General features: G+C 39.5%; 2 protein-coding genes across 2 annotated transcripts; both read left to right on the plus strand.

Moving 5' to 3' along the window:
• The first annotated feature begins 247 nt into the window (after window positions 1–247).
• Window positions 248–7,897, plus strand: LOC128368329 (lactase/phlorizin hydrolase-like). The gene is made up of 12 exons (XM_053329119.1): window positions 248–850; window positions 933–1,581; window positions 1,731–3,281; window positions 3,429–3,697; window positions 3,908–4,198; window positions 4,535–4,733; window positions 5,599–5,789; window positions 6,051–6,157; window positions 6,418–6,549; window positions 6,731–6,954; window positions 7,146–7,382; window positions 7,581–7,897. The coding sequence occupies exons 1-12, from the start codon at window positions 248–250 to the stop codon at window positions 7,895–7,897; spliced, it is 4,770 nt and encodes a 1,589-aa protein (XP_053185094.1).
• A 3,449-nt stretch (window positions 7,898–11,346) lies between these two features.
• LOC128368330 (lactase/phlorizin hydrolase-like) lies at window positions 11,347–21,628 on the plus strand. The gene is made up of 17 exons (XM_053329120.1): window positions 11,347–11,960; window positions 12,989–13,046; window positions 13,209–13,292; window positions 13,427–13,520; window positions 13,777–13,855; window positions 14,319–14,985; window positions 15,068–15,716; window positions 15,866–17,419; window positions 17,567–17,835; window positions 18,013–18,303; window positions 18,763–18,961; window positions 19,351–19,541; window positions 19,756–19,862; window positions 20,218–20,349; window positions 20,537–20,760; window positions 20,944–21,180; window positions 21,396–21,628. Exons 1-17 carry the CDS (start codon window positions 11,347–11,349, stop codon window positions 21,626–21,628), a joined length of 5,682 nt encoding a protein of 1,893 aa, XP_053185095.1.
• The last annotated feature ends 3,583 nt before the right edge of the window (window positions 21,629–25,211 follow it).

The raw sequence follows: 25,211 nt of genomic DNA on the forward strand, positions 1-25,211 counted from the left end.
ACAACAGTGTATTTGGATGCTCATATGTGTGTACAGGGGAAGAATGCTTAAAAGTAGTTTTATGCACAGAGGAGGGTTCTGCACTCTTGGGTTCTCCTTAAGTATTGCAGTCTAATTTTGATTCTAACATCTTGTTTCTTTTATCTTCAGTCATTTACATCAAAGTGATGCAACCTACAACAGAGACAATATTCACCCATCATCATGTTCCATAACCTACTGCAAAACATGGAATCATTTTGCCACCATGACCTCATATGAACGAGACACCTTCCTGAATGAGTCCTTTCCAGTTGACTTCCAATGGGCCACTTCGAGTGAGTCCTTCAAGGTCGAAGGCGGTTGGTCAGAAGGTGGGAAGGGAGAAACCATTTGGGACCGTTTTGGTCATGAAAACAAGGTTTTTGATAATCAGACAGCTGATCTAGCTTGTGACAGTTACCACAAGGTGGATTATGATGTCTATCTCCTTCGAGGTCTTCATGTCAACACCTTCCAGTTTTCCATCTCTTGGGCCCGCATTTTCCCCTCAGGCCAACGGGACAGTCAAACAGAGAGAGGGGCTGTCTACTACGACAAGCTGATCGATGCTCTCATTGAATCGGGCATACAACCTGTTGTCACTCTCTACCACTGGGATCTACCACAGACACTCCAGGACCAAGGTGGATGGACCAACACTTCTATTGTTGAAGCCTTCAAGGACTATGCAGACTTTTGCTTCTCCAGGTTTGGAGACAGGGTCAAGACCTGGAACACATTCAGTAGCCCCTGGGTGGTGAGCCATGCTGGGTATGGAACTGGTGAGCATCCCCCTGGTGTAAAGGACTATGTGGTTGCCTCCTATCAGGTGAGACCAATATTTTACTGTCCTGTAAATGATGATACACTATTCTGATACATTTAACTTACCATTCATCATGCCTCTACAGGTCACTCACAATATTCTCAAGTCCCATGCTGAGGCCTGGCATGTCTACAATGACAAGTACAGGACAAGACAAGGGGGAAAAGTAGGCATTGCACTGAACTCTGACTGGGCTGAGCCCATGGACTCCTCCAAACCTGAAGATAAAGCAGCTGCTGATCGCTACCTGCAATTCATGCTGGGCTGGTTTGCACATCCTATATTTGTCGATGGAGATTATCCTGCAACACTAAAGACTCAGATTGACCAGAAAAGAAAAGACTGTTCTCATTCTGCACCTGCCGTCCTCCCAGTTTTCACTACTGAAGAGAGCCAGAGGATACGTGGTACGGCCGACTTTTTCGGATTAAACCACTACACCTCCCGGTTGGTCAACAACAGTAATGGTGGTTGCACACCTGGTCCTCATGGGGTGGGTGACTTCAAGTCCCATGTGGATTCATCATGGTCCTCTACAGCTTCTGACTGGATCTATTCTACACCTTGGGGACTGAGAAAGCTTCTTAACTACATTTCCACTGAGTACGTGAATGTTACCAAAGTGCCTATTTACATAACTGGAAATGGTATGCCGACAGAGTACAGTGGAGACACTCTTGATGACACCAGTAGAATAGAGTACATGAGGAGTTACATCAATGAGGCACTGAAAGGTATGGTATCATTTTAAAGTGCAGCAAATGGTTATTCTTGTTAATGAAACTTAAACCTGTTTGAGTATGCTGTTCTTTTATATCTTTTTCAAAACCTGTTCTACAAAGCCATGTTACATGGTTGATGAAGCTCTTTATTGTCTCAACAGCTATACTTTTGGATGGAGTAAATGTGCAGCGGTTTACTGTCCAGTCACTCATGGATGGCTTTGAAGGTCCACAAGGCTACAGTGAAAGATTTGGATTGCACCATGTCAACTTTGATTCACCAGACAGGCCCAGGACTCCAAAGCAGTCTGCATATTTCTACTCCCAGATTATCCAGAAAAATGGCTTTGGATCAAACAAAGGTGGTGTTTTAAAAGGGGTAGAGATGCAACCTCACCGCCGTTCAACTGCTTTACCACCCTCAGAGGTTCCATCTAAATCAAAGGTTGTCTGGGAGAAATTCTCTCATCAGTCGAAATTCCAAAGAAAAATGTACCACTATGGCACTTTCCCACAAAGCTTCAGTTGGGGAGTATCATCCTCAGCTTACCAGATTGAAGGTGGCTGGAATGCTGATGGGAAAGGACCGAGTGTCTGGGACACTTTTACAAATAAATCTGCCAGTATCCCTGCTGATGCCAATGGAAATGTGGCCTGTGACAGTTACCACAGACTTGAAGAGGACCTCTACATGCTGCGAGCTCTGAGGGTGAAGTCATACAGATTCTCTTTGTCCTGGTCCAGAATCTTTCCTGATGGTCAGCGTACTTCCCTGAACCAGAAAGGAGTTGACTATTACAATAGACTCATTGATGGCCTGTTAGCATACAACATTACCCCCATGGTGACACTCTACCACTGGGACCTCCCTGAGGCTCTGCAAAAGCTTGGTGGCTGGGACGATGTTGGTATGATTGACATTTTTAATGACTTTTGTGACTTCTGCTTTGCCACCTTTGGCGACAGAGTGAAATTTTGGATGACCTTCAACCAGCCTCACACCATTGCATGGTCGGGATATGGACTTGGACAGATTCCACCAAATGTTAATATGCCAGGAACTGCACCATACAGAGTTGCACACAACCTGATAAAAGCACATGCTAAAGCCTACCACACATATGATGATAAGTATCGCAAATCCCAAGGTGGTCTGGTATCCATTGCTCTCAATGCTGACTGGTTTGAACCTAAAGATGTCAATGTTCCCCGTGAAGTAGTGACTGCTGATCGTGCTCTGCAGTTCCAACTGGGTTGGTTTGCACACCCCATTTTCAAGAATGGTGACTATCCAGATGCAATGAAGTGGCAAGTTGGAAACAAAAGTGAACTCCAAAGTCTTTCAGAGTCAAGACTACCTTCCTTTACGGAAGAAGAAAAGAACTACATCAAGGGGACTGCTGACATGTTCTGCGTAAATCATTACACTACAAAGATAGTAAGTTTTGTCACAGCTCAGCTTAAACCTCAGTCATATGTATATGATCGGGATCTGTCAGAAGCAGAGGAAGCTGATTCACCAACTACTGACATCGGCAACCAGAGAGCTGTAGCATGGGGCTTAAGAAGACTACTAAACTGGATCAAGGAAGAGTATGGAGATCCAGATATTTACATTACAGAGAATGGAGTAGCTACAAACACCCACACTACAGTTGATGACACAGTCAGAATATTTTACTACAAAACCTACATCGATGAGGCTTTAAAGGGTTAGTCTGCTCTTCATTTATTGCAATTCAATATCAAAGCTCAATTACCCAGAATAAGATACATGCCACCTGCTGGCAGCATACATACATGTTTGAGTTTTACTGATAATTGTATGACTTATATCTTAATACTTATATTTTTTACAGCTCATAATCTTGATGGCGTGAAGGTGAAAGGATACATAGCAACATCTCTCATGGATTCTTTTGAGTGGCTTCATGGGTACATATTTAGATTTGGGCTGCACCATGTGGACTTCACTAACCCACATCGACCAAGGACACCCAAACGCTCAGCTCATTATTATTACCACATCATGAAGGACAATGGTTTCCCTTTACCAGATGATGAGAAGATACTTTACGGACAGTTTCCCACAGGTTTTAATTGGAGTTCTGCAAGTGCCGCTTTCCAGGTATATAGCCAAGGCTACCATATTTATTTTCCTACAATGAATGAGAGAAATAAGGTACACTGGAACTTCAGCAATCTTTATTAAAGATGTTACAAATAGCATAAGGTGAAAAGCAATATTCCACAGCTGTTTTATCTGTGCTGCTCAGGTATACACAGAAGTAGGAATTTACCATGCCTAGTACTGTAAACAACTATTTTCTGATTTCAGATTGAAGGGAGTTGGAGAGCTGATGGAAAAGGATTCAGTATCTGGGACGAGTTTTCCCATACTCCTTCGAAAGTGGCAAACTATGATAATGGCGATATTGCTTGTGATAGTTACAACAAAATTGACGAAGATGTGGCAGTCCTGAAGAAGCTGAAGGTGACCCACTATCGTCTCTCCGTATCCTGGCCCCGTGTGCTTCCTGATGGCACCAACAGCCACATCAATGAGGCTGGACTGAACTACTACCATAGATTACTGGATGCTTTGTTAGCTGCTAATATTCAGCCCCAGGTAGGCAGTGTTGTGTTTGTTATTGATACATTTAAGGTTATAAGGACATTTCATTTCATTTAAATTTCATAACAAATGAAAGATATGTATGGATGAGGTTTGATACCGATCATGTGTTAAGGATTTTTATATTATATACTATACGGAATACAAGGTTTAAAACCTGTATGTGTAGGATTTAAAGATGTTCTGGCTTTGGTGGCTCCTAGTGGTAGCATAAAAAAGGCACTGACAGACAGCAATGTGTGTTACTAAAAAATATAGTTGCAAACTGCACATTACCCTCAGGATGTACAGCACTGTAGTCCACATTTTCTCTTTTCCTTTATTTTTCAGGTGACCCTGTACCACTGGGACCTTCCCCTGGCTCTGCAAAAAGATGGTGGCTGGGAGAATGAGACCATTGTCCAAAGATTCAGAGATTATGCTGATGTTTTATTCAGCCAATTTGGAAGCAGAGTAAAGTTCTGGATCACTCTGAATGAACCCTACATTGTAGCCAACCTTGGATATGGAGTTGGTAATTTTGCTCCAGGTAATCAAACAACTCTCACTAGAGATACTTCTAACTTTAACCAGTTATTGTGCAATTCAAATTCAACAATGCTTCATATAGCAAAAAAGTTGTTTTAGACTGATTGAAAACAGTTCAATCCCATCCTAGTACTAATAAGCACTTATTCTCTTTTTTGAGCCAAACCACCTTTTTTTTTTAACTTTGATCAGAGAAAAAGATCAAGTCAAGTTACAAAGTCAAGTTTGAATCTTTGCTTTAATTTGTGCTGCTCACCAATATTTTGCTTATAGTTTTTTTATGGATAGAGTTTGAGAGAATATGTGTGTGGACTTTTTCCAAAATGTTTGATTGTGTAACTAATTCTTAAAGACCCAGTTCACACATGTTATAAGACAAGGAAAAGTCTGCTTTGATGTGTCTAACATAGTCTTTTTTTTTAAAGTCATGAATTTCAAGCGTTGTGCTGGTCAGAATATGTCTCCTACTTAACTGAAAAGTCCATTCTCAGTGTATGTGTATTGGCTCAATGTTTCCATGTCACACTTGTTTTATACTAGACCATGATTAATTTCAAACTAGTTGTGATATTTCAAATCAAGCTTCTTAATACACATTGTAAACTGAGTGAGCACAGAGAAACTTTCCTCCCTCAGCAGATGAATACACATCATTCTGTACAGTGAAGCTCAAACATCCAAGTGAAGTAACAAAAAGCAAAACACATTTCCCAGCAGAGGACTTTAAGAGGGCTTAAATAACATGACACAATACATGTTTCTATTTACTGCTACTTAATATCCTATATTATAAACCATACACACTACTGTACAATACTTTATTTGTTAATGTGACAGTAATGTTAATTACACCTTAAATGTTTCAGGCATTACAGGAAAGGAGTACATTGCAGCTCACAACCTGATCAAGGCCCATGCTGAGGCCTGGCACCTTTACAATGACAAATACCGTGCAACGCAGGGTGGTCTCATCTCCATTACGGTCAATTCTGATTGGGCATGGCCACAGAACCCATACAAGCAAGTGGATGTTGATGCAGCCGAGCGCTACTTACAGGTAGATAAACAGATGTCAATATTAAAACTATTTTGCACAGTTTTTTTTGTTATTGTTTGTTTTGCCTTCACACTTTACAATGTGAGTATGGCTCGATACATCAGAAATTGCTCAGATATTGTCAGGAATACTGAAGCTCAGAAAAGTTTGTCAAGCGAAGATGTAACTGTCTTTCAGTGAAACGTTCTAGTACACATCCATTAAGTATCAAAAGCAGGTTAATAAATATGAATCTAATTTCTATTTTAATTTATTCTGCAGTTCTTTCTTGGCTGGTTTGCCCATCCCATCTTCAACGGTGATTATCCTGATGTAATGAAAACAATCGTCCGTGAAAGAAGCCTTGCTGCAGGTCTCCCTCAATCACGGTAAATCATCATACCATCAAAACACTGAAATCAATTTGGTTTCATATATAGTATAATCATGGAGTACACGGACATTTGCAATGCACTTGTTGTTGACGCCTCATTCAATAAATGGGCTTCTTCATCCTTTACTCTTGTTTTAAGATATGGTTGAGTAAAACTAAAACTAACTGCTGGGAGTACTATGTCTATGTCTTTAATGTAAATATAGAAAGATTCTGTATTGGATTTTTTTAAAAACACTTCCTCTCTTAACAAAGGCTTCCTGAGTTCACTCCTGAAGAAATTACGAGGATCAAAGGGACTCACGATTACTTTGGCCTCAATCATTACACATCCGTTCTGTCATTCCCCATAAACTATGGAGATCTGCAGACTTATGAAGGAGACAGGTAAGCTTGAAATAAAAAGACACCTTGATAAGATATTATGGTTGAGAATCAAACCCACAGCTAGATACTTTGACTGCTTAAATATGAATAACATATTTGCATAAAGGTACCTGAAAAATGTCTGCCTTGGACAGTAACAGAGTCAGAGTTACATGTTAAACTGAAAAAATCTGATGTTCAGGGGTGTTGGAGCCACCTCAGACTGGACATGGCTTGAATCTGGCTCCATCTGGTTAAGGATCACTCCAACTGGATTTAGGAAACTCCTCAAGTTCATCAAGGATGAGTATGGAAACCCGCCTATCTATGTTACAGAGAATGGGATCTCTGAACAAGGAGCAGTGGACTTGAATGACATCCACAGAACGCATTACTATGAGAACTACATTAACCAGGGCCTGAAAGGTACCACAGCCAATTACAATAAAGTATTGAACAGATCCATGGACATTTTATTGCTTTTGATTTTAGAATTAAAATAAAATTTCCCATAGCTGATTTTGCATGCCTGTTTTCCAAATTTACAGGTGAATAAGAATGTAATAATATATCTCTTATTATCATGAGCAAATAAGCACTTCTTATCAATCTTATAGCCCTTGTTCTGGATGGAGTTGATCTGAGAGGCTACACAGCCTGGTCATTAATGGACAACTTTGAGTGGGCTGCTGGCTACGCTGAAAGATTTGGACTTTTCTACGTGAATCACTCTGACCCCACTCTTCCTCGCATCGCTAAGAACTCAGCTTCTCGCTATGCCACCATCATCACTTGCAATGGCTTCCCAGACCCGGCTCTTGGGCCCCATGAGTGTTTGAAGCCTGAACCTGAAGGTAACGTAATGCTGAGTGAACAAATTTCAACAACTATGTAGAATTTAGGAAGTAGTGCCTTTAGATTTTAATTATTTGCACACTTGCAACAGTATGCACATCATGAAAACAAATGCAACTGATGCTAGATCCGATCCTATGTAAAGTAAGTAGTAAATCATTTAATTGTCCTTGTTTCTTGTCCCTCTTTTACAACAGCTACAAGTTCCCCAGCTCTGACCACAGAAGTTACTCTGACCACAGAAGTTACTCTGACCACAGAAGTTACTCTGACCACAGAAGTTGCTCTGACCACAGAAGTTGGAGGTACAATTGTCCCTATTCTGCCTCTGAACATGGTGGACTTCTTGGGTCTGGAGCTGTCATCTCATGACGCTGAGGTGGCACTTTATGTCATCTTTGTATTTCTTCTTGTAAGTGTTCTTGGTATCGTCTTTGTTGTATATCTGCTCCAGAAAGCATTAAAGACGTCAAAGAAAGCAGCTGTGGATGCTGTTAAGATGGAGAGACTGTGAAGAAAGTTTTAGAAAGGATCAAGTACAATACGAATCAATTTGTCTTAGCTTTATAAACAGCTACTTATGAAAATCAGTTGATAGCAAGCAGCAAGCAAGCAAAAAAGAAATACTTTTTAAAATTATTTTTTAAAGATTTTGTAGAGATTCTTAAACAAATTGATTTTTTAAAAAAGAAGTCTTTATTAAACTTTGTTACAAACATAAAAAAATGACTATAAATTGCTTTGTGAAACAATGCTGTTAAAGACTGATTATTCTTATTCAGTGTAAAATTTATAAACTGCGGGTAATGACATTGTTATCATTATTGGGTAAATCTGGTTTTAGAGCTCAGCACTGCTTCAACTCAAAGGCAAAAATCAACATTTGTACTCACTTCATTTCAGCCATTTCTGTGCCCTTTATGTCTTGTTATACTGAAAAAATCTCTAAATATTGGATTCACTGGTTTGTCGAAAAGTTTGTAAATGTACTGTTGTGATCATTACTGCTACTACAGAAATAAAGACTATAACTGAGTTGGCGCCTTTAAATCAATTTATAAATGGACACTGGCAGCAATATTGCTGTTGCTACAATATGGAGCAGTTTCACATTGTTAATTATTAACATTAAACTGAAGTTAAAGCTAAGGGTAGGTGTTTAAATTGAAAATGATAAATAAAAACAAACTGCCACGGACCCCAGTGCATGGCGAGGGACAGCGGTGGACTGGCAGTCTGGATCAACCAAAAAGTGGATTGACACTAACAGCTAACAGCAGGGGGCGCTAAGACGATTATTTGTCTGCAAAGTGTAAACAACGCTAACAAAGAAGAATTCATATTTAGTGGCGGACTGGCGGTAATAATGGCAGGCAGAAAACGTGTGAAGAAAGGTGGATGGGAAAAGTTAAAAGAAAAGAAAGCCAAGTCTCTCTAGACAGATACATCAAAATGTAAAAAGCTCACATAGCTTTTTGGCTGCAGTGCAGCTCCCAGCAGCTGCCAGCAGCAGCAGTAATGTAGTCCTAGACATTGGCCAAAGCATCGTCCAGCAAAAGTGAGGAGCAGGTGGAAGTTGAACCTGATGAGCATCGACAGGCTGGACATGATGAGGGACAGACAGCAGAGGTACTGGTAAGTGGCAGCCAGGCAGTAATTAAGTATTAAGATTTCTACTTTGATCCAAACATCAGAAATGTCATTATTAAGGTCACACATATACCGGACAGTCAAACAAGAGTATATTTCCAAATAAATTATAAATATTTGACAGTTCTACAATTCATATAAAATAATTGGGTGTTTTCAATGGCCACAGAAAGTGTCTATGCATAATGTCAAAACAGGTCCTGACAAAATACATTTTGTCTGTAAAACACTAAAATGTATATCTTGAACGGGCAATAATTTGGACATCTTAATGATGAAGAGGACCAACCAGGAAGTTATTAACATCTCTGGAGTGGTCAAGGGGTGGGTTTCTGAAATCGTGCAGATGGAATCTGCTCAACGGTTGCTTTGTGAGAGGGCCTGAAAGAATCATGAAGTCCTCTTGTCCATTCACCTCACTGCTCCAGCAACCATACAGACACAAAACATACTGGCTGCACAGGTAAAGCACAATAGAATATGGCAGCTGTCAGTGGTAATGACCCTTATTCTTGTTTCCCAAGACCTATACAGGTCTGGTGTTTATCTTCAGAGGCCTTGTGCAACACTTGAAGTATATTCAACTTTTGAATTTGAAATCAGCTTTGCCATTGATTTTCTATGCTGCTGCCTGTAGTTTTTGGCACTCTTGTACAGTATGTTTTACATGACATCAAATGTTGTTTGGATTATCTGATTTATTATTAGTCTTGGAATCTCAAGAACAACAATGCACAGAAGCTTACACACCTTGTCGTAAGCTATTTGAGGCCTGCATTCACATCTGAGGGAAAAGACATCATACATTGCACAAGGAGTTGGAATACATTATAGATAAGAATCACTGAATCATCTATCCAGATCTGTCTTAATCACATTTAAATTTGCATTTGATAAGATGTGTGTCCTTGATGAAAAGAATTGATTGGATTGGAATTTGACAAAACTCAACAATCATGCATTTTTGGAGAGGACTTTGTCTATTGTACATAATCAAATTTGTTTAGCAGACATAGATAGAGAGTATTGATGCCTAAACTTCATGTGCAACTTCAGGCACATCTACATCAAAACTGTGATGTATGATGTGTAATATCAGTTATACTGCTAAAAAAATCATTAGTAATGGATGCAATAATTATGTAATGACCAGTTATTATGATAAGCTGCCTGCTGCAGTTGAGGATTGCTACACGTTCCCTGGGCCACTGTTAACATTTGAGCCCTGAACCTGAAACACAAGCGACACGTGACATAACCTGGCCAAACACAGACTTGGAGGGAAAAAACAAACAAAACCAAACAACAAAAACAACAGATTTGATTACTTTCAATAATAATTGAATGATCTATTACTTTTAAAAAATTAGGGTAAACTCAAGTGACTATGGGCATTTCTTCATGACCTCTACACAGATATTTATTACCTTTCATCATAAATATCTTCTGTTTTCTCTTGACCCTTTGAATTTTATCAAAGGCAATCAAGATTGTGACCACTCCTAGCAAACATATCATAAAGTATCACAGCAGTGGCGACCTTCTTGCAGGAGTGTCAGTTATGAAACTCTGGTCTGACTGAATGTTTAAGCTTGAACACAACACGCCTATTCATACACTGATGGCAGGGACTACCACAACAACGGGAGTTAGGGGTTAAGTGTCTTGCCCAAGGACACATCGACATGTGGACTGGAGGAGCCAGGAATCGAACCACCAATTTTCCAATTGAAAGACGACCGCTCTACCTCCTGAGCCACAGTTCACCAATCACAAGCGATTGGTGAACAAAATTCAACTTGAAACAACCATAAAATGGCCGTAATGATCATAATATTGATTACATCTTCTGTAATCTTTAAAGCATTAGACAAATAGTATTTTGCACCCTTAAGTATATGTACAATTATGTTTCATGACACTGCAATATTGATGTTTTTATTGCAACCATGTCATACAAGACTGCATATCAGTTGTTATACCGTGGTGTAAACAATATGTTTTATAGTTTTAAAGCTGAATATGATGATAAACCTTTAGCTTTTATTTCTTCATGACCTCTACACAGATGTTTATTACCTTTCATCATAAATATCTTCTGTTTTCTCTTGGACCCTTTGAATTTGATCAAAGGCACTTGAGGTTGTGACCACTCTTACTAAACGTATCATAAAGTATCATAGCAGTGATGACCTTCTTGCAGGAGTGTCAGTTATGAAACTCTGGTCTGACTGAATGTTTAAGCTTGTAAACAACACGCCTATAAAAGGTGAGCCATCCAGGGGCTCAGTCATCTCTCCACACTCTGACAATATGTCATACCTGTGGAAGCTTCTCTTTGTGTGTTTGATAACTGTGTATGGATGCAAGTGCCAGCAAAATGATGAGCATCAAGCCATTTTTCTTGCTGGTCCCATGACCAACGAACAGGTGAAAGACCTGAATGTTAAACCTTCCGAAGGGGCACTGATGGACACCTTTGACTGCACTGGTCCCATACCTCCAGGTTCTAGGCAGTACTTTGAGTACCTCCACGGCAGAGGGGTGACCCACTTCAAAGTGCCGCTGTCATGGGCTCAGCTTCTACCTACAGGCCTTCCAAGCCAGCCACAACAAACTGTGCTTACCTGCTACCAGACCCTGGTGAAGCAGCTGGTGGAGGTGGGCCTTAAGCCTCTGGTCATCCTTCATGGATCAACAGTGCCAGAAGTTTTGAAATCGATGTATGGAGGCTGGGAGAGCCAGGAGCTGATCGAGGTGTTCCAGCAGTATGCAGAGTTTGCGTTTAGAGAGTTTGGAGAGCTGGCAGACTCCTGGGTGACTCTGAGTCGCTTGGAGGAGCTGAAGGATGCTGAGCTACAAAATGCCCTCGTGGCACACACCAATATTTACCACCGTTACCATCAGTTGTTTCCCAGGGGAGGTAGGAGATCAATATTTCTTACTTTAATACTTTCAGCATACTCTGAACCTATCTTGGACTCTTCTTGGATAGGACTAATGATTTCTTGAGTAAAACATGTAGCTTTATTGAGTACGCAAACCTTTGAGTGTCTAGACTTAAGACAATATATAAACTACCTCTTGATTCCTCAAACAGCTCATCACTTTTTTATTCTGTATATTCCTGTTTTCCTTGCTTTTAACACATACTTATTGTCTGAATTGTTTATAGCTCAAGCACTTTTAAAATGTATTGACTTGCTGCATTTTCATTGTGTTTATGTTTTCATGGTTTTGTATTTTTATGCTGTCTTGCTGCAAAAAGAATTTCCAAAAAAGATCTAGATCTAGATCAGTATTGAACAAAAAAACTAAAAAACATTTATCAAAACCTATAAGATGCAAATGTACTCAAATATTCTCCTGCCTTTAAATTTCCCCTTTAAATTGCATTTATGATACATTATCTGTCAGGTTATTGCAACACATTATTGCAGCTTTACAGTGAAATATTAGAACCAAAGAAGTCATATTTTGGATGGATAGTCAAATGTATATCTTACACTGTGTTACACTGATTTGAACAATCATTGCTGGATTAAAGAGGTAAATTGTCAGAGTAATTTGCAAAATGTCTCTAAAAAGTAATACATATTGGCAGAAGCTAACATTTGCAGATAGTTGGCCTTTTTCAAGTCTGATTGGGGAGACATTAAAAACAGATGTTCTTTCTCATTTGATTATTACTAATCAAGTCCCTTTAAATAATTTGCTATTTTACCTATGATCCGAATGAATCAGGAGCAGAGATTGCTTCGTCATAAAATATAATCATTCTTCTAATGTTTTTCACCTTTGTGCAACATAATGACTGTGACTGATGAGATAAAGATTTCCATATCTGTTCACCACATATAAAGGTCATTGCAATGGAGTAATCCAGGGGAAAGGAGAGTGTGCTCTCTCAGATAAAAAGTATAAATAAGGTGTGAATGAACACATTATGTTTTTCAGTATCCATTGGGGTAAAAGCTAGCAAAGTCCCAATCATCTGTGACACTCAACTTCTGGTAAGACCAACCATATTATTGTGTGACTAGTATTGATATGACTTATATGACTAAGACTTCTCTTAATAGATAATCTGTTAGATAAACTCTTTGTTAGTGTGATGAGGAATTGTGAAAGGTTTTCCACATTGAGCTAAACACTAATATTCATCTCCATTTCAGAAAAAAATAGATTTCCTGTCTATTAAAATTCAATATGACTGTACCACTGGAGGAAACCTCGCTGAGGGACTGCAAAGTGTCATGGTATGTGGCCTAAAAATACAGCTATGCATAATAAATAGTGAGCCCTTGCTGTCCTCGTTGGGGAATTACTTGCTTACTTGGTTATTGATAAATTACATGCACTTATGTTGTGCAATGTCTCTGTTATTTTGCAGCAAAAGTGTGAAGACAAACCCATTCTTTTTTATGAGGTTAACATCAAGGACTGTTCTCCTTATCAGTTTTTGTCTGATGACACATTTTTAAAAGGTGATCTTTCATATTATGAATAAAGAGTTGCAGGTAGCAACTGTAATAGTTCACTATTATAAATACAAAATAAAACCTAATTAATGTAAATATTTGGGATTCATATTCAGACAGTTAGTTATTTAATAACTGAGATAGACTGCACTTATTATTATGTCACACATCACATATTCAGATAATTGTACAACAATGTAGGATAAAGGCATGCTATGATACGTGATATTTATGATACATCTCTTTTATTATACTTTTACAGTGCTGAGTAATGACGATCAGTATATTCTTGGATTAGACATGGTGGATCTGTTGGATCCAGTCGACATCATCTCAGAAAGGTATCACAATACATATAAAACATTAGGGATTTAATTAACCATATATCCTTGTTGTGGAGCTAGTTCAGCCAAAAAACATTAAATCGTTTATTCAGGAGATGTTTTGACTAATTTAGGATACAAAGTGCACAAATTCCACTCTGACAATTCTGACAACAAATGAAAACAGTGTAAAGTAAACTCACTGCAAATGATTCCCAGTATGAGATATGAGGTGAAGAGTTTCAAAGGAAAGGAGCACAGTGACGCCTATAAATAGATAACATGTTTTGGTATCTGTACAACAGTGTATTTGGATGCTCATTTGTGTGTACAGGGGAAGAATGCTTAAAAGTATTTTTATGCACAGAGGAGGGTTCTGCACTCTTGGGTTCTCCTTAAGTATTGCAGTCTAATTTTGATTCTAACATCTTGTTTCTTTTATCTTCAGTCATTTACATCAAAGTGATGCCACCTACAACAGAGACAATATTCACCCATCATCATGTTCCATAACCTACTGCAAAACATGGAATCATTTTGCCACCATGACCTCATATGAACGAGACACCTTCCTGAATGAGTCCTTTCCAGTTGACTTCCAATGGGCCACTTCGAGTGAGTCCTTCAAGGTCGAAGGCGGTTGGTCAGAAGGTGGGAAGGGAGAAACCATTTGGGACCGTTTTGGTCATGAAAACAAGGTTTTTGATAATCAGACAGCTGATCTAGCTTGTGACAGTTACCACAAGGTGGATTATGATGTCTATCTCCTTCGAGGTCTTCATGTCAACACCTTCCAGTTTTCCATCTCTTGGGCCCGCATTTTCCCCTCAGGCCAACGGGACAGTCAATCAGAGAGAGGGGCTGTCTACTACGACAAGCTGATCGATGCTCTCATTGAATCGGGCATACAACCTGTTGTCACTCTCTACCACTGGGATCTACCACAGACACTCCAGGACCAAGGTGGATGGACCAACACTTCTATTGTTGAAGCCTTCAAGGACTATGCAGACTTTTGCTTCTCCAGGTTTGGAGACAGGGTCAAGACCTGGAACACATTCAGTAGCCCCTGGGTGGTGAGCCACGCTGGGTATGGAACTGGTGAGCATCCCCCTGGTGTAAAGGACTATGTGGTTGCCTCCTATCAGGTGAGACCAATATTTTACTGTCCTGTAAATGATGATACACTATTCTGATACATTTAACTTACCATTCATCATGCCTCTACAGGTCACTCACAATATTCTCAAGTCCCATGCTGAGGCCTGGCATGTCTACAATGACAAGTACAGGACAAGACAAGGGGGAAAAGTAGGCATTGCACTGAACTCTGACTGGGCTGAGCCCATGGACTCCTCCAAACCTGAAGATAAAGCAGCTGCCGATCGCTACCTGCAATTCATGCTGGGCTGGTTTGCACATCCTATATTTGTCGATGGAGATTATCCTGCAACACTAAAGACTCAGATTGACCAGAAAAGAAAAGACTGTTCTCATTCTGCACCTGCCGTCCTCCCAGTTTTCACTGCTGAAGAGAGCCAGAGGATACGTGGAACAGCCGACTTTTTCGGATTAAACCACTACACCTCCCGGTTGGTCAACAACAGTAATGGTGGTTGCACACCTGGTCCTCATGGGGTGGGTGACTTCAAGTCCCATGTGGATTCATCATGGTCCTCTACAGCTTCTGACTGGATCTATTCTACACCTTGGGGACTGAGAAAGCTTCTTAACTACATTTCCACTGAGTACTTGAATGTTACCAAAGTGCCCATTTACATAACTGGAAATGGTATGCCGACAGAGTACAGTGGAGACACTCTTGATGACACCAGTAGAATAGAGTACATGAGGAGTTACATCAATGAGGCACTGAAAGGTATGGTATCATTTTAAAGTGCAGCAAATGGTTATTCTTGTTAATGAAACTTAAACCTGTTTGAGTATGCTGTTCTTTTATATCTTTTTCAAAACGTGTTCTACAAAGCCATGTTACATGGTTGATGAAGCTCTTTATTGTCTCAACAGCTATACTTTTGGATGGAGTAAATGTGCAGCGGTTTACTGTCCAGTCACTCATGGATGGCTTTGAAGGTCCACAAGGCTACAGTGAAAGATTTGGATTGCACCATGTCAACTTTGATTCACCAGACAGGCCCAGGACTCCAAAGCAGTCTGCCTACTTTTACTCCCAAGTTATTGAGAAAAATGGCTTTTCTTCCAAAAAACAGAATTTAAATGCACATGGATTGAAAAATACAGAGTCAAACAAGTTTTCTTCAATGCCACCTTCTACGGTCCCATCCCAAGCCAAGAACGTTTGGAGGAAATTCTCAAACCAAACAAATTTTCTGAGAAAATTGTATCATTATGGCACTTTCTCACAAGGCTTCAGTTGGGGAGTATCATCCTCAGCTTACCAGATTGAAGGTGGCTGGAATGCTGATGGGAAAGGACCGAGTGTCTGGGACACTTTTACAAATAAATCTGGCAGTATCCCTGCTGATGCCAATGGAAATGTGGCCTGTGACAGTTACCACAGACTTGAAGAGGACCTCTACATGCTGCGAGCTCTGAGGGTGAAGTCATACAGATTCTCTTTGTCCTGGTCCAGAATCTTTCCTGATGGTCAGCGTACTTCCCTGAACCAGAAAGGAGTTGACTATTACAATAGACTCATTGATGGCCTGTTAGCATACAACATTACCCCCATGGTGACACTCTACCACTGGGACCTCCCTGAGGCTCTGCAAAAGCTTGGTGGCTGGGACGATGTTGGTATGATTGACATTTTTAATGACTTTTGTGACTTCTGCTTTGCCACCTTTGGCGACAGAGTGAAATTTTGGATGACCTTCAACCAGCCTCACACCATTGCATGGTCGGGATATGGACTTGGACAAATTCCACCAAATGTTAAGAAGCCAGGAACTGCACCATACAGAGTTGCACACAACCTGATAAAAGCACATGCTAAAGCCTACCACACATATGATGATAAGTATCGCAAATCCCAAGGTGGTCTGGTATCCATTGCTCTCAATGCTGACTGGTTTGAACCTAAAGATGTCAATGTTCCCCGTGAAGTAGTGACTGCTGATCGTGCTCTGCAGTTCCAACTGGGTTGGTTTGCACACCCCATTTTCAAGAATGGTGACTATCCAGATGCAATGAAGTGGCAAGTTGGAAACAAAAGTGAACTCCAAAGTCTTTCAGAGTCAAGACTACCTTCCTTTACGGAAGAAGAAAAGAACTACATCAAGGGGACTGCTGACATGTTCTGTGTAAATCATTACACTACAAAGATAGTAAGTCATGTCACAGCTCAGCTTAAACCTCAGTCATATGTATATGATCTGGATTTGTCAGAAGCAGAGGAAGCTGATTCACCAACTACTGACATTGGCAACCAAAGAGCTGTAGCATGGGGCTTAAGAAGACTACTAAACTGGATCAAGGAAGAGTATGGAGATCCAGATATTTACATTACAGAGAATGGAGTAGCTACGAACACCAAGACTACAGTTGATGACACAGTCAGAATATTTTACTACAAAACCTACATCGATGAGGCTTTAAAGGGTTAGTCTGCTCTTCATTTATTGCAATTCAATATCAAAGCTCAATTACCCAGAATAAGATACATGCCACCTGCTGGCAGCATACATACATGTTTGAGTTTTACTGATAATTGTATTACTTATATCTTAGTACTTATATCTTTTACAGCTCATAATCTTGATGGCGTGAAGGTGAAAGGATACATAGCAACATCTCTCATGGATTCTTTTGAGTGGCTTCATGGGTACATATTTGGATTTGGGCTGCACCATGTGGACTTCACTAACCCACATCGACCAAGGACACCCAAACGCTCAGCTCATTATTATTACCACATCATGAAGGACAATGGTTTCCCTTTACCAGATGATGAGAAGATACTTTACGGACAGTTTCCCACAGGTTTTAACTGGAGTACTGCCAGTGCCTCTTACCAGGTATATGGGCATGGGCATTTCAAAGACAGCAAGCTTTATTGAAGATTTTACAAACTCTCTAAGTAACATTTGGTGAAAAGCAATATTCCACAGCTGTTTTATCTGTGCCGCTCAGGTATACACAGAAGTAGGAGTTTCCCATGCCTAGTACTGTAAACAACTATTGTCTGATTTCAGATTGAAGGGAGCTGGAGAGCCCACGGAAAAGGACTCAGTATCTGGGACAAGTTTTCCCATACTCCTTTGAGAGTGGGCAACAATGACAATGGCGATACTGCTTGTGATAGTTACAACAAAATTGACGAAGATGTGGCAGTCCTGAAGAAGCTGAAGGTGACCCACTATCGTTTCTCCATATCCTGGCCCCGTGTGCTTCCTGATGGCACCAACAGCTACATCAATGAGGCTGGACTGAACTACTACCATAGATTACTGGATGCTTTGTTAGCTGCTAATATTCAGCCCCAGGTAGGCAGTGTTGTGTTTATTATTGTTAAACATAAGGTGTCAGATAATTCATTTAATTTAAATTTCATAACAAATTCATGTTATGTGTCAATCAGGTTATTGTGTGTATGTTGAACAAGTGCAAAGGACAGACAGGGTGTCCATAAAGTATCTTTACAATTTAACAAATTTATTACAAATGCAAATTAATAGACAAATCTGTGGACATAATTTAATACACCTCTATATAGACACCATTAGTTGCACGAAGCACATCAAGAGAGTACTCGATTTCTTGCCTTGTTCACTGAGGATGGTAGGATGTAAAATGTTTTGGCTTTGGTGGCTCCTAGTGGTAGCATAAAAAAGGCATTGGCAGACAACAATGTGTGTTACTAAAAAATATAATTTCAAACTGCACTTCACCCTCAGGATGTACAGCACTGTAGTCCACATTTTCTCTTTTCCTTTATTTTTCAGGTGACCCTGTACCACTGGGACCTTCCCCTGGCTCTGCAAAATGTGGGTGGCTGGCAAAATGAGACCATTGTCCAAAGATTCAGAGATTATTCTGATGTTTTATTCAGCCAATTTGGAAACAGAGTAAAGTTCTGGATCACTCTGAATGAACCCTACATTGTAGCCAACCTTGGCTACGGATACGGTACTTTTGCTCCAGGTAATCAAACAACTCTCACTTGAGATACTTCCAACTGTAACCATTTAATGTGCAATTCAGAGATGCTCCATACAGCAAAATAGTTGTTTTAGATTGATTGAAAACAGTTAGATCACATTCCACCCCAGCACTAAAGGTAAACACAGAGAAACTTTCCTCCCTCAGCAGATGAATACACATCATTCTGCACAGTCAAGCTCCAACATCCAAGTGCAAAAAGCAAAACACATTTCCTAGCAGAGGACTTTAAGAGGGCTTAAATAACATGACACAATACATGTTTCTATTTACTGCTACTTAATATCCTATATTATAAACCATACACACTACTGTACAATACTTTATTTGTTAATGTGACAGTAATGTTAATTACACCTCAAATGTTTCAGGCATTTTCGGTAAGCAGTATATTGCAGCTCACAACCTGATCAAGGCCCATGCTGAGGCCTGGCACCTTTACAATGACAAATACCGTGCAACGCAGGGTGGTCTCATCTCCATTACCATCAATTCTGATTGGGCGGAGCCACAGAACCCATACAAGCAAGCAGATGTTGATGCAACTGAGCGCTACTTACAGGTAGATAAACAGATGGCAACCATAAACTTTGCACTGTTTTTTTTTTTCACCTTCACACTTTACCATGTGAGTATGGCTCGACACATCAGAAATTGCTCAGATAGTGTCAGGAATACTGAAGATCAGAAAAGCTTGTGAAATCAGTGAAATCCATCAAGTATTCAAAGCAGGTTAATAACTATGAATTTAAGATCTATTATAATTTATTGTGCAGTTCTATCTTGGCTGGTTTGCCCATCCCATCTTCAACGGTGATTATCCTGATGTAATGAAAACAATCGTCCGTGAAAGAAGCCTTGCTGCAGGTCTCCCTCAATCACGGTAAATCATCATACCATCAAAAACATTGAAACTAATGTGGTTTCAAATACAAAATAATCATGGAGTAGACGGACATTTGCAATGCACTTGTTGATGAAGCCTCATTCAATAAATGGGCTTCTTCATCCTTTAGTTTTATTTGTGATTTGGTTGAGTAAAACTAACTGCTTGAAGAAGTATGTACTATAAGGGACAAATTACTATTATTTTGGCTTAAGGACTTGGAGTACATACATACACTGCATACATATTATATCAATGTCTTTAATGTAATATATATGTGTATATATATTAGAATATGTTAATATAAATAGAATTCCTGGATTTGCATATAAGATATACTCTTCCTTCAAAGGCTTCCTGAGTTCACTCCTGAAGAAATTAAGAGGATCAAAGGGACTCATGATTACTTTGGCTTCAATCATTACACATCCGTTCTGTGTTTCCCCGCTGATCTTGGGAATCAGCAGGATTATGAAGGAGACAAGTAAGCTTGAAATAAAATGACACCTTGATAAAATTTGATGGTTGAGAATTAAACCCACAGCTAGATACTTTGACTGTTGAAATATGAATAACATATTTGTGTGGATGTACCTGAAAAAAAGGTTTGTATGTCTTGGACAGTAAGAGAGTCAGAGTTACACAATAAACTGATTTAATGTCATATTCAGGGGCGCTGGATCCAGCCGGGACTGGTCATGGATCGAATCTGGCTCCTTCTGGCTAAGGATCACTCCATTTGGATTTAGGAAACTCCTCAAGTTTATCAAGGATGAGTATGGAAACCCGCCTATCTATGTTACAGAGAATGGGATCTCAGAACGAGGAGCAGTGGACTTGAATGACATCCACAGAACGCATTACTATGAGAACTACATTAACCAGGGCCTGAAAGGTACCACAGCCAATAACAATAAAGTATTAGACTTGTTTTTCAGATTTACAGGTCAATAAGAATGTAATACTTAGATATCTCTTATTATCATGGGCAACTAAGCACCAAATAACCATTCTACAGTCTTATTTAGCCAATGCAATACATGCATGTTTAATGTACACATTCCTATTGATCTTTTAGCTCTTGTTCTGGATGGAGTTGATCTGAGAGGCTACACAGCCTGGTCATTAATGGACAACTTTGAGTGGGCTGCTGGCTTCGCCGAACGATTTGGACTTTTCTATGTGAACCGCTCCAATCCCACTCTTCCTCGCATTGCTAAGAACTCAGCTTCTCGCTATGCCACCATCATCACTTGCAATGGCTTCCCAGACCCGGCTCTTGGGCCCCATGAGTGTTTGAAGCCTGAACCTGAAGGTAACGTAATGCTGAGTACTGAGAATGTAGAATTTAGGAAGTAGTGCTGCCTCTAGATTTGAATTATTTGCACTTCTTCAATAGTCTTCAGTTGATGTTGAACAGTTTCAATATCATGAAAACAAATGCAGCTGATGCTAGATTCCGATCCTAAATGTAAAGTAGGTATTTGATCATGAAATTGTCCTTGTTTCTTGTCCTTTTCCTTACACCAGCTACAAGTTCCCCAGCTCTGACCACAGAAGTTGTCCCTATTCTGCCTCTGAACATGGTGGACTTCTTGGGTCTGGAGCTGTCATCCCATGACGCTGAGGTGGCACTTTATGTCATCTTTGTATTTCTTCTTGTAAGTGTTCTTGGTATCGTCTTTGTTGTATATGGGCTCCAGAAAGCATTAAAGAAGTCAAAGAAAGCAGCTGTGGATGCTGTTAAGATGGAGAGACTGTGAAGAAAGTTTTAGAAGGGATCAAGTACAATACGAATCAATTTGACAGAGCTGGTTCAAAACATAAAAAATATGTTTGTTCAATAATGCTGTTAAAGACTGATTATTGTAATTCAATGTTAAATTTATAAACTGCGGGTAATGACATTGTTATCATTATTGGGTAAATCTGGTTTGAGAGCTCAGCACAGCTTCAACTCAAAGGCAAAAATCAACATTTGTACTAAACTCACTTTCTCCAGCCTGTTTCATTTCAGCCATTTCTGTGCCCTTTATGTCTTGTTATACTGATACTAAATATTGGATTCATTGGTTTGTCACCAAGTTAATAAATGTACTGTTGTGTTCATTGCTGCTTCACTGTTTCCAATATTTATTTTCAGAAATAAAGACTATACCTGAGTTTTCCAGACGCTTGTGTCACTGTTATTGAATGGCCTCTGGATGGCGCCAATAAACCAATTTCTAAATGGACACTGGCAGCAATGCTGCTGTTGCTACAGTATGGAGCAGTTTCACATTGTTCAATATTGTACAATATTAAAATGAAGTTAGAGCTAAGAGTAAGTAGGTGTTTAAATTGAAAATGATAAATCAAAAAAACAAATGTTATGTTAAGCAGAGTGTACTTACACATTGAGACACATGGTTTTTGTTTTTTATTATCATTTCAACTACTCAAGGTCCTGATAATGCATTTCCCTGGGAGATTTGCTTATTTCTGACACTACAACCTGTTTCATGCCGATACAATGCTTACAGAATTTCCCACTGGGACTAATAAAGTACTTTAATTATTTGGAAGCCTGCAGTTTCATCCTCTGTGTTAAACTGGTAGGAAGTGAGTATATTAAAATAGTTTCAAATTTAAGAACCAAAATGAATTTGACATAGTAAACAAACATCTTCAGCTCTATGAGGAAGTATCATAACTTAACCATAATAAGGTTGGCTGTCTGGTTTAGAAGGGGCAATACACTACCGTTGGTTGACCTGTGTAAGCTGCCTATGTAGATTTGTTTAAAGACCAAAAAATGTCATGTTCATTTTGACTTGAGTCTTTATAAACTTGTTTTAATGCATGTGAAGTGCTTTGCTTGAAAGGTACCTTAGTAGGAGTTATTCACAGGAGTATTTTCTTTTAATTATTTCAACCTTTTTCCTGGACTCTCCTGTATACTCTGAAGATTTGAAGTCTCAGGACACAATCCCACACCTCTTTTGGTTGGCAGTGATACATCAATGACCTCTGGCTAGTAAACCATCACAACTTGAAGGAGCCAGTCAGACACGCTCCTGCATGTCTTCCCCACTCAATAACATGATCTACACAAACAGTTCTTCTCAGACAAGGGGCTCACAGGGTGAATGCTCATCTTCTCTGCGCTCCTGCTAGGATACCTACGCCTCGTCTCCAGGGTGACCTGCCTTCTCAACAGGATGTACACATTAACGCACAGTGGGTGTTTTGCCCTGCATGCTCTCACCTGCTTGCCCCTCAGCAGCTCTGATTAACAAGGGGTCTGTTCACGTCTGGCAGGATTCAGTATGAGTCAGACTGCATATTTCTGCATTGTTTAATTAAATGTTTTTGGTCAAGCTGATTAACTGAAAGTCTGATGACTTGAACGTGTATGTGTAGGTGCTGATCTGTGGGTTGTAAACATAGATATTGTTAAGACAGAGGAACAACAACTGTAATATTATTTTTTTTTAATTATACTGTGTGTGCAGTAAATACAACATAATAGGTTGCATGAAAAGTATCAACTTCAACTTGAATGCAGCCATTAAAATGCAGTGAAAATCCAGTGTCAGCAGACATTATTACAACATAAACATTACCGCCTCCATTTGTGTGCACTAACTATGGGAATAATTCATAATACAAATACACATGAATACATAAACAATAGACTGACAATACTGATAACAGTGTTTTGCAACCCAGTCATCCATATTAAATCTTAAATGTGCAACTGAGGAAGGAACATCCTTAAATTGGCAAACAAATTTTTTGAAAAAGAAACATCAGTTATGTGCCATATTTGCGCACTTGTTTAGAAGAGCTTTTATTATTGAAGTTCAGAGTCATCCATTAAGTAGCAAATAACTACCAGGTCGAAATAATAAGTCATTCATATATATTCAGTCTGCCCAAATGAATCTAACAAAAGCTTTAAAACATCAGTTTAACACAGGACAGTATTTCAACAAAAAACATTATTGTAGATTTCTCAACCAACTTTAATGATGTACCCAAGTGTGTTTACGTAAACCAGTTTTGTTTTTTTTAGATATAGTTATGGATGTATGGTATTTGACTTAAACAACATACAAATCATCTTATTGACAGTAGACATCATTATAGCCTCAAGACACTTGTTCGTCATCGGTGTCCATGACAACCAACATAGATATACACAAACAAACCAAACATATGAAATGTACACATCTGCTGCTCTGCGCAAAACACAGCGCGTCTGCCTTGCGTGCCATTACCACAAAGATGAGATTTGATGTTCTGCTGTTGTTTTAATCAAATGCTTGCTGTGTGAAAGTCTCCCCTTTGTGTCATGGAGGCAGAGGGATGGTGATTGCAAACTGCTGCCTGCCATCTTTGCTCCCTAGTAGGTTTTTATGAGCACAAGATGGAACAATAAACATACATCCTGACTGTGTCTGATGGGCACTTGCTTTTACATTTAGATTTTTAGCTTTTTTTCCTTCTGACGATCATTGTGACATAAAATGGGTGCTTAAATTACACTTTTTTTTCAGTAAAAAAGTTTTCCATTTTTTGTGTCTTTCCAGGAAAAAGGTTGAGATCTTCCTAGTTGAAATACTAGAGCAGGAAAACATTATTGTTAAAGAATCGTGTGGGATGGGTTGCTGGAACTGGAGCCTAACCAAAATGGAGAGGGGATATTTTCATTCCAATAATAGCAATGTGATACTTCAAGAATGTTTCCAGCTGAGCCGAGGCTGTTGGAGCCAGCACCTTCTGCAACACAGATCTTAAGACTATACCAACCGTCATTTCTATACGGTGCATTGAGGTGCATTTTTTGAAATAGGGGAATATAAAATTACTCACAAATCACTGGGAACAGTAAATTCACAACTATTACATCACATAAAAACCTGTGTCAGTGAATTTAAGTATATCCATCTGCAGTTTTGTGAATCAAAACATAAACAAGGCCAGTTATTGGGTGCCTGTGTTTCTGGCTTCAAAGTATACAGTATCATATTTTGACAGCTTGGTAACAAGGTGTCAGTATGAATATTATGGCATTGCATGGCTGGAAAATTTGAGTTGTAAAAAAAAAAAGTGTTTTCAAACATAACATCTGTAAAGAATTAGACTAATAAATGGTTGTTGGGTGTTGTTGTGTCTGCTTCCCGTGGCAACGTTAGATGTGGAAATCCAGGTTGGTGAACATGTTGCCGTGTGTTACTTATATGAGTCTAATTAGTGAAGCCCATGCGCTCTGTCTCTATGCCTTAAACACACACACAGAGTTGTGTTTCCATCACTTCGGAGGACACAACATTGATTTAAATGTATTTCCTGGAGACTTGG

This window comes from Scomber japonicus, chromosome 11, assembly GCF_027409825.1.
Source record: "Scomber japonicus isolate fScoJap1 chromosome 11, fScoJap1.pri, whole genome shotgun sequence".
Classification (NCBI taxonomy): Eukaryota; Metazoa; Chordata; class Actinopteri; order Scombriformes; family Scombridae; genus Scomber; species Scomber japonicus.

Bases quoted from the DNA above. Each gene is read 5' to 3' on its own strand.
- LOC128368329 (XM_053329119.1), top strand. From the start codon at position 248: ATGACCTCATATGAACGAGACACCTTCCTGAATGAGTCCTTTCCAGTT. The intron at 851-932 runs GTGAGACCAATA...ATGCCTCTACAG, and splicing joins ATGTGGTTGCCTCCTATCAG to GTCACTCACAATATTCTCAA. The intron at 4,734-5,598 runs GTAATCAAACAA...TAAATGTTTCAG, and splicing joins AGTTGGTAATTTTGCTCCAG to GCATTACAGGAAAGGAGTAC.
- LOC128368330 (XM_053329120.1), top strand. From the start codon at position 11,347: ATGTCATACCTGTGGAAGCTTCTCTTTGTGTGTTTGATAACTGTGTAT. The intron at 11,961-12,988 runs GAGATCAATATT...ATTATGTTTTTC, and splicing joins TTGTTTCCCAGGGGAGGTAG to AGTATCCATTGGGGTAAAAG. The intron at 17,420-17,566 runs GTTAGTCTGCTC...TATCTTTTACAG, and splicing joins CATCGATGAGGCTTTAAAGG to CTCATAATCTTGATGGCGTG.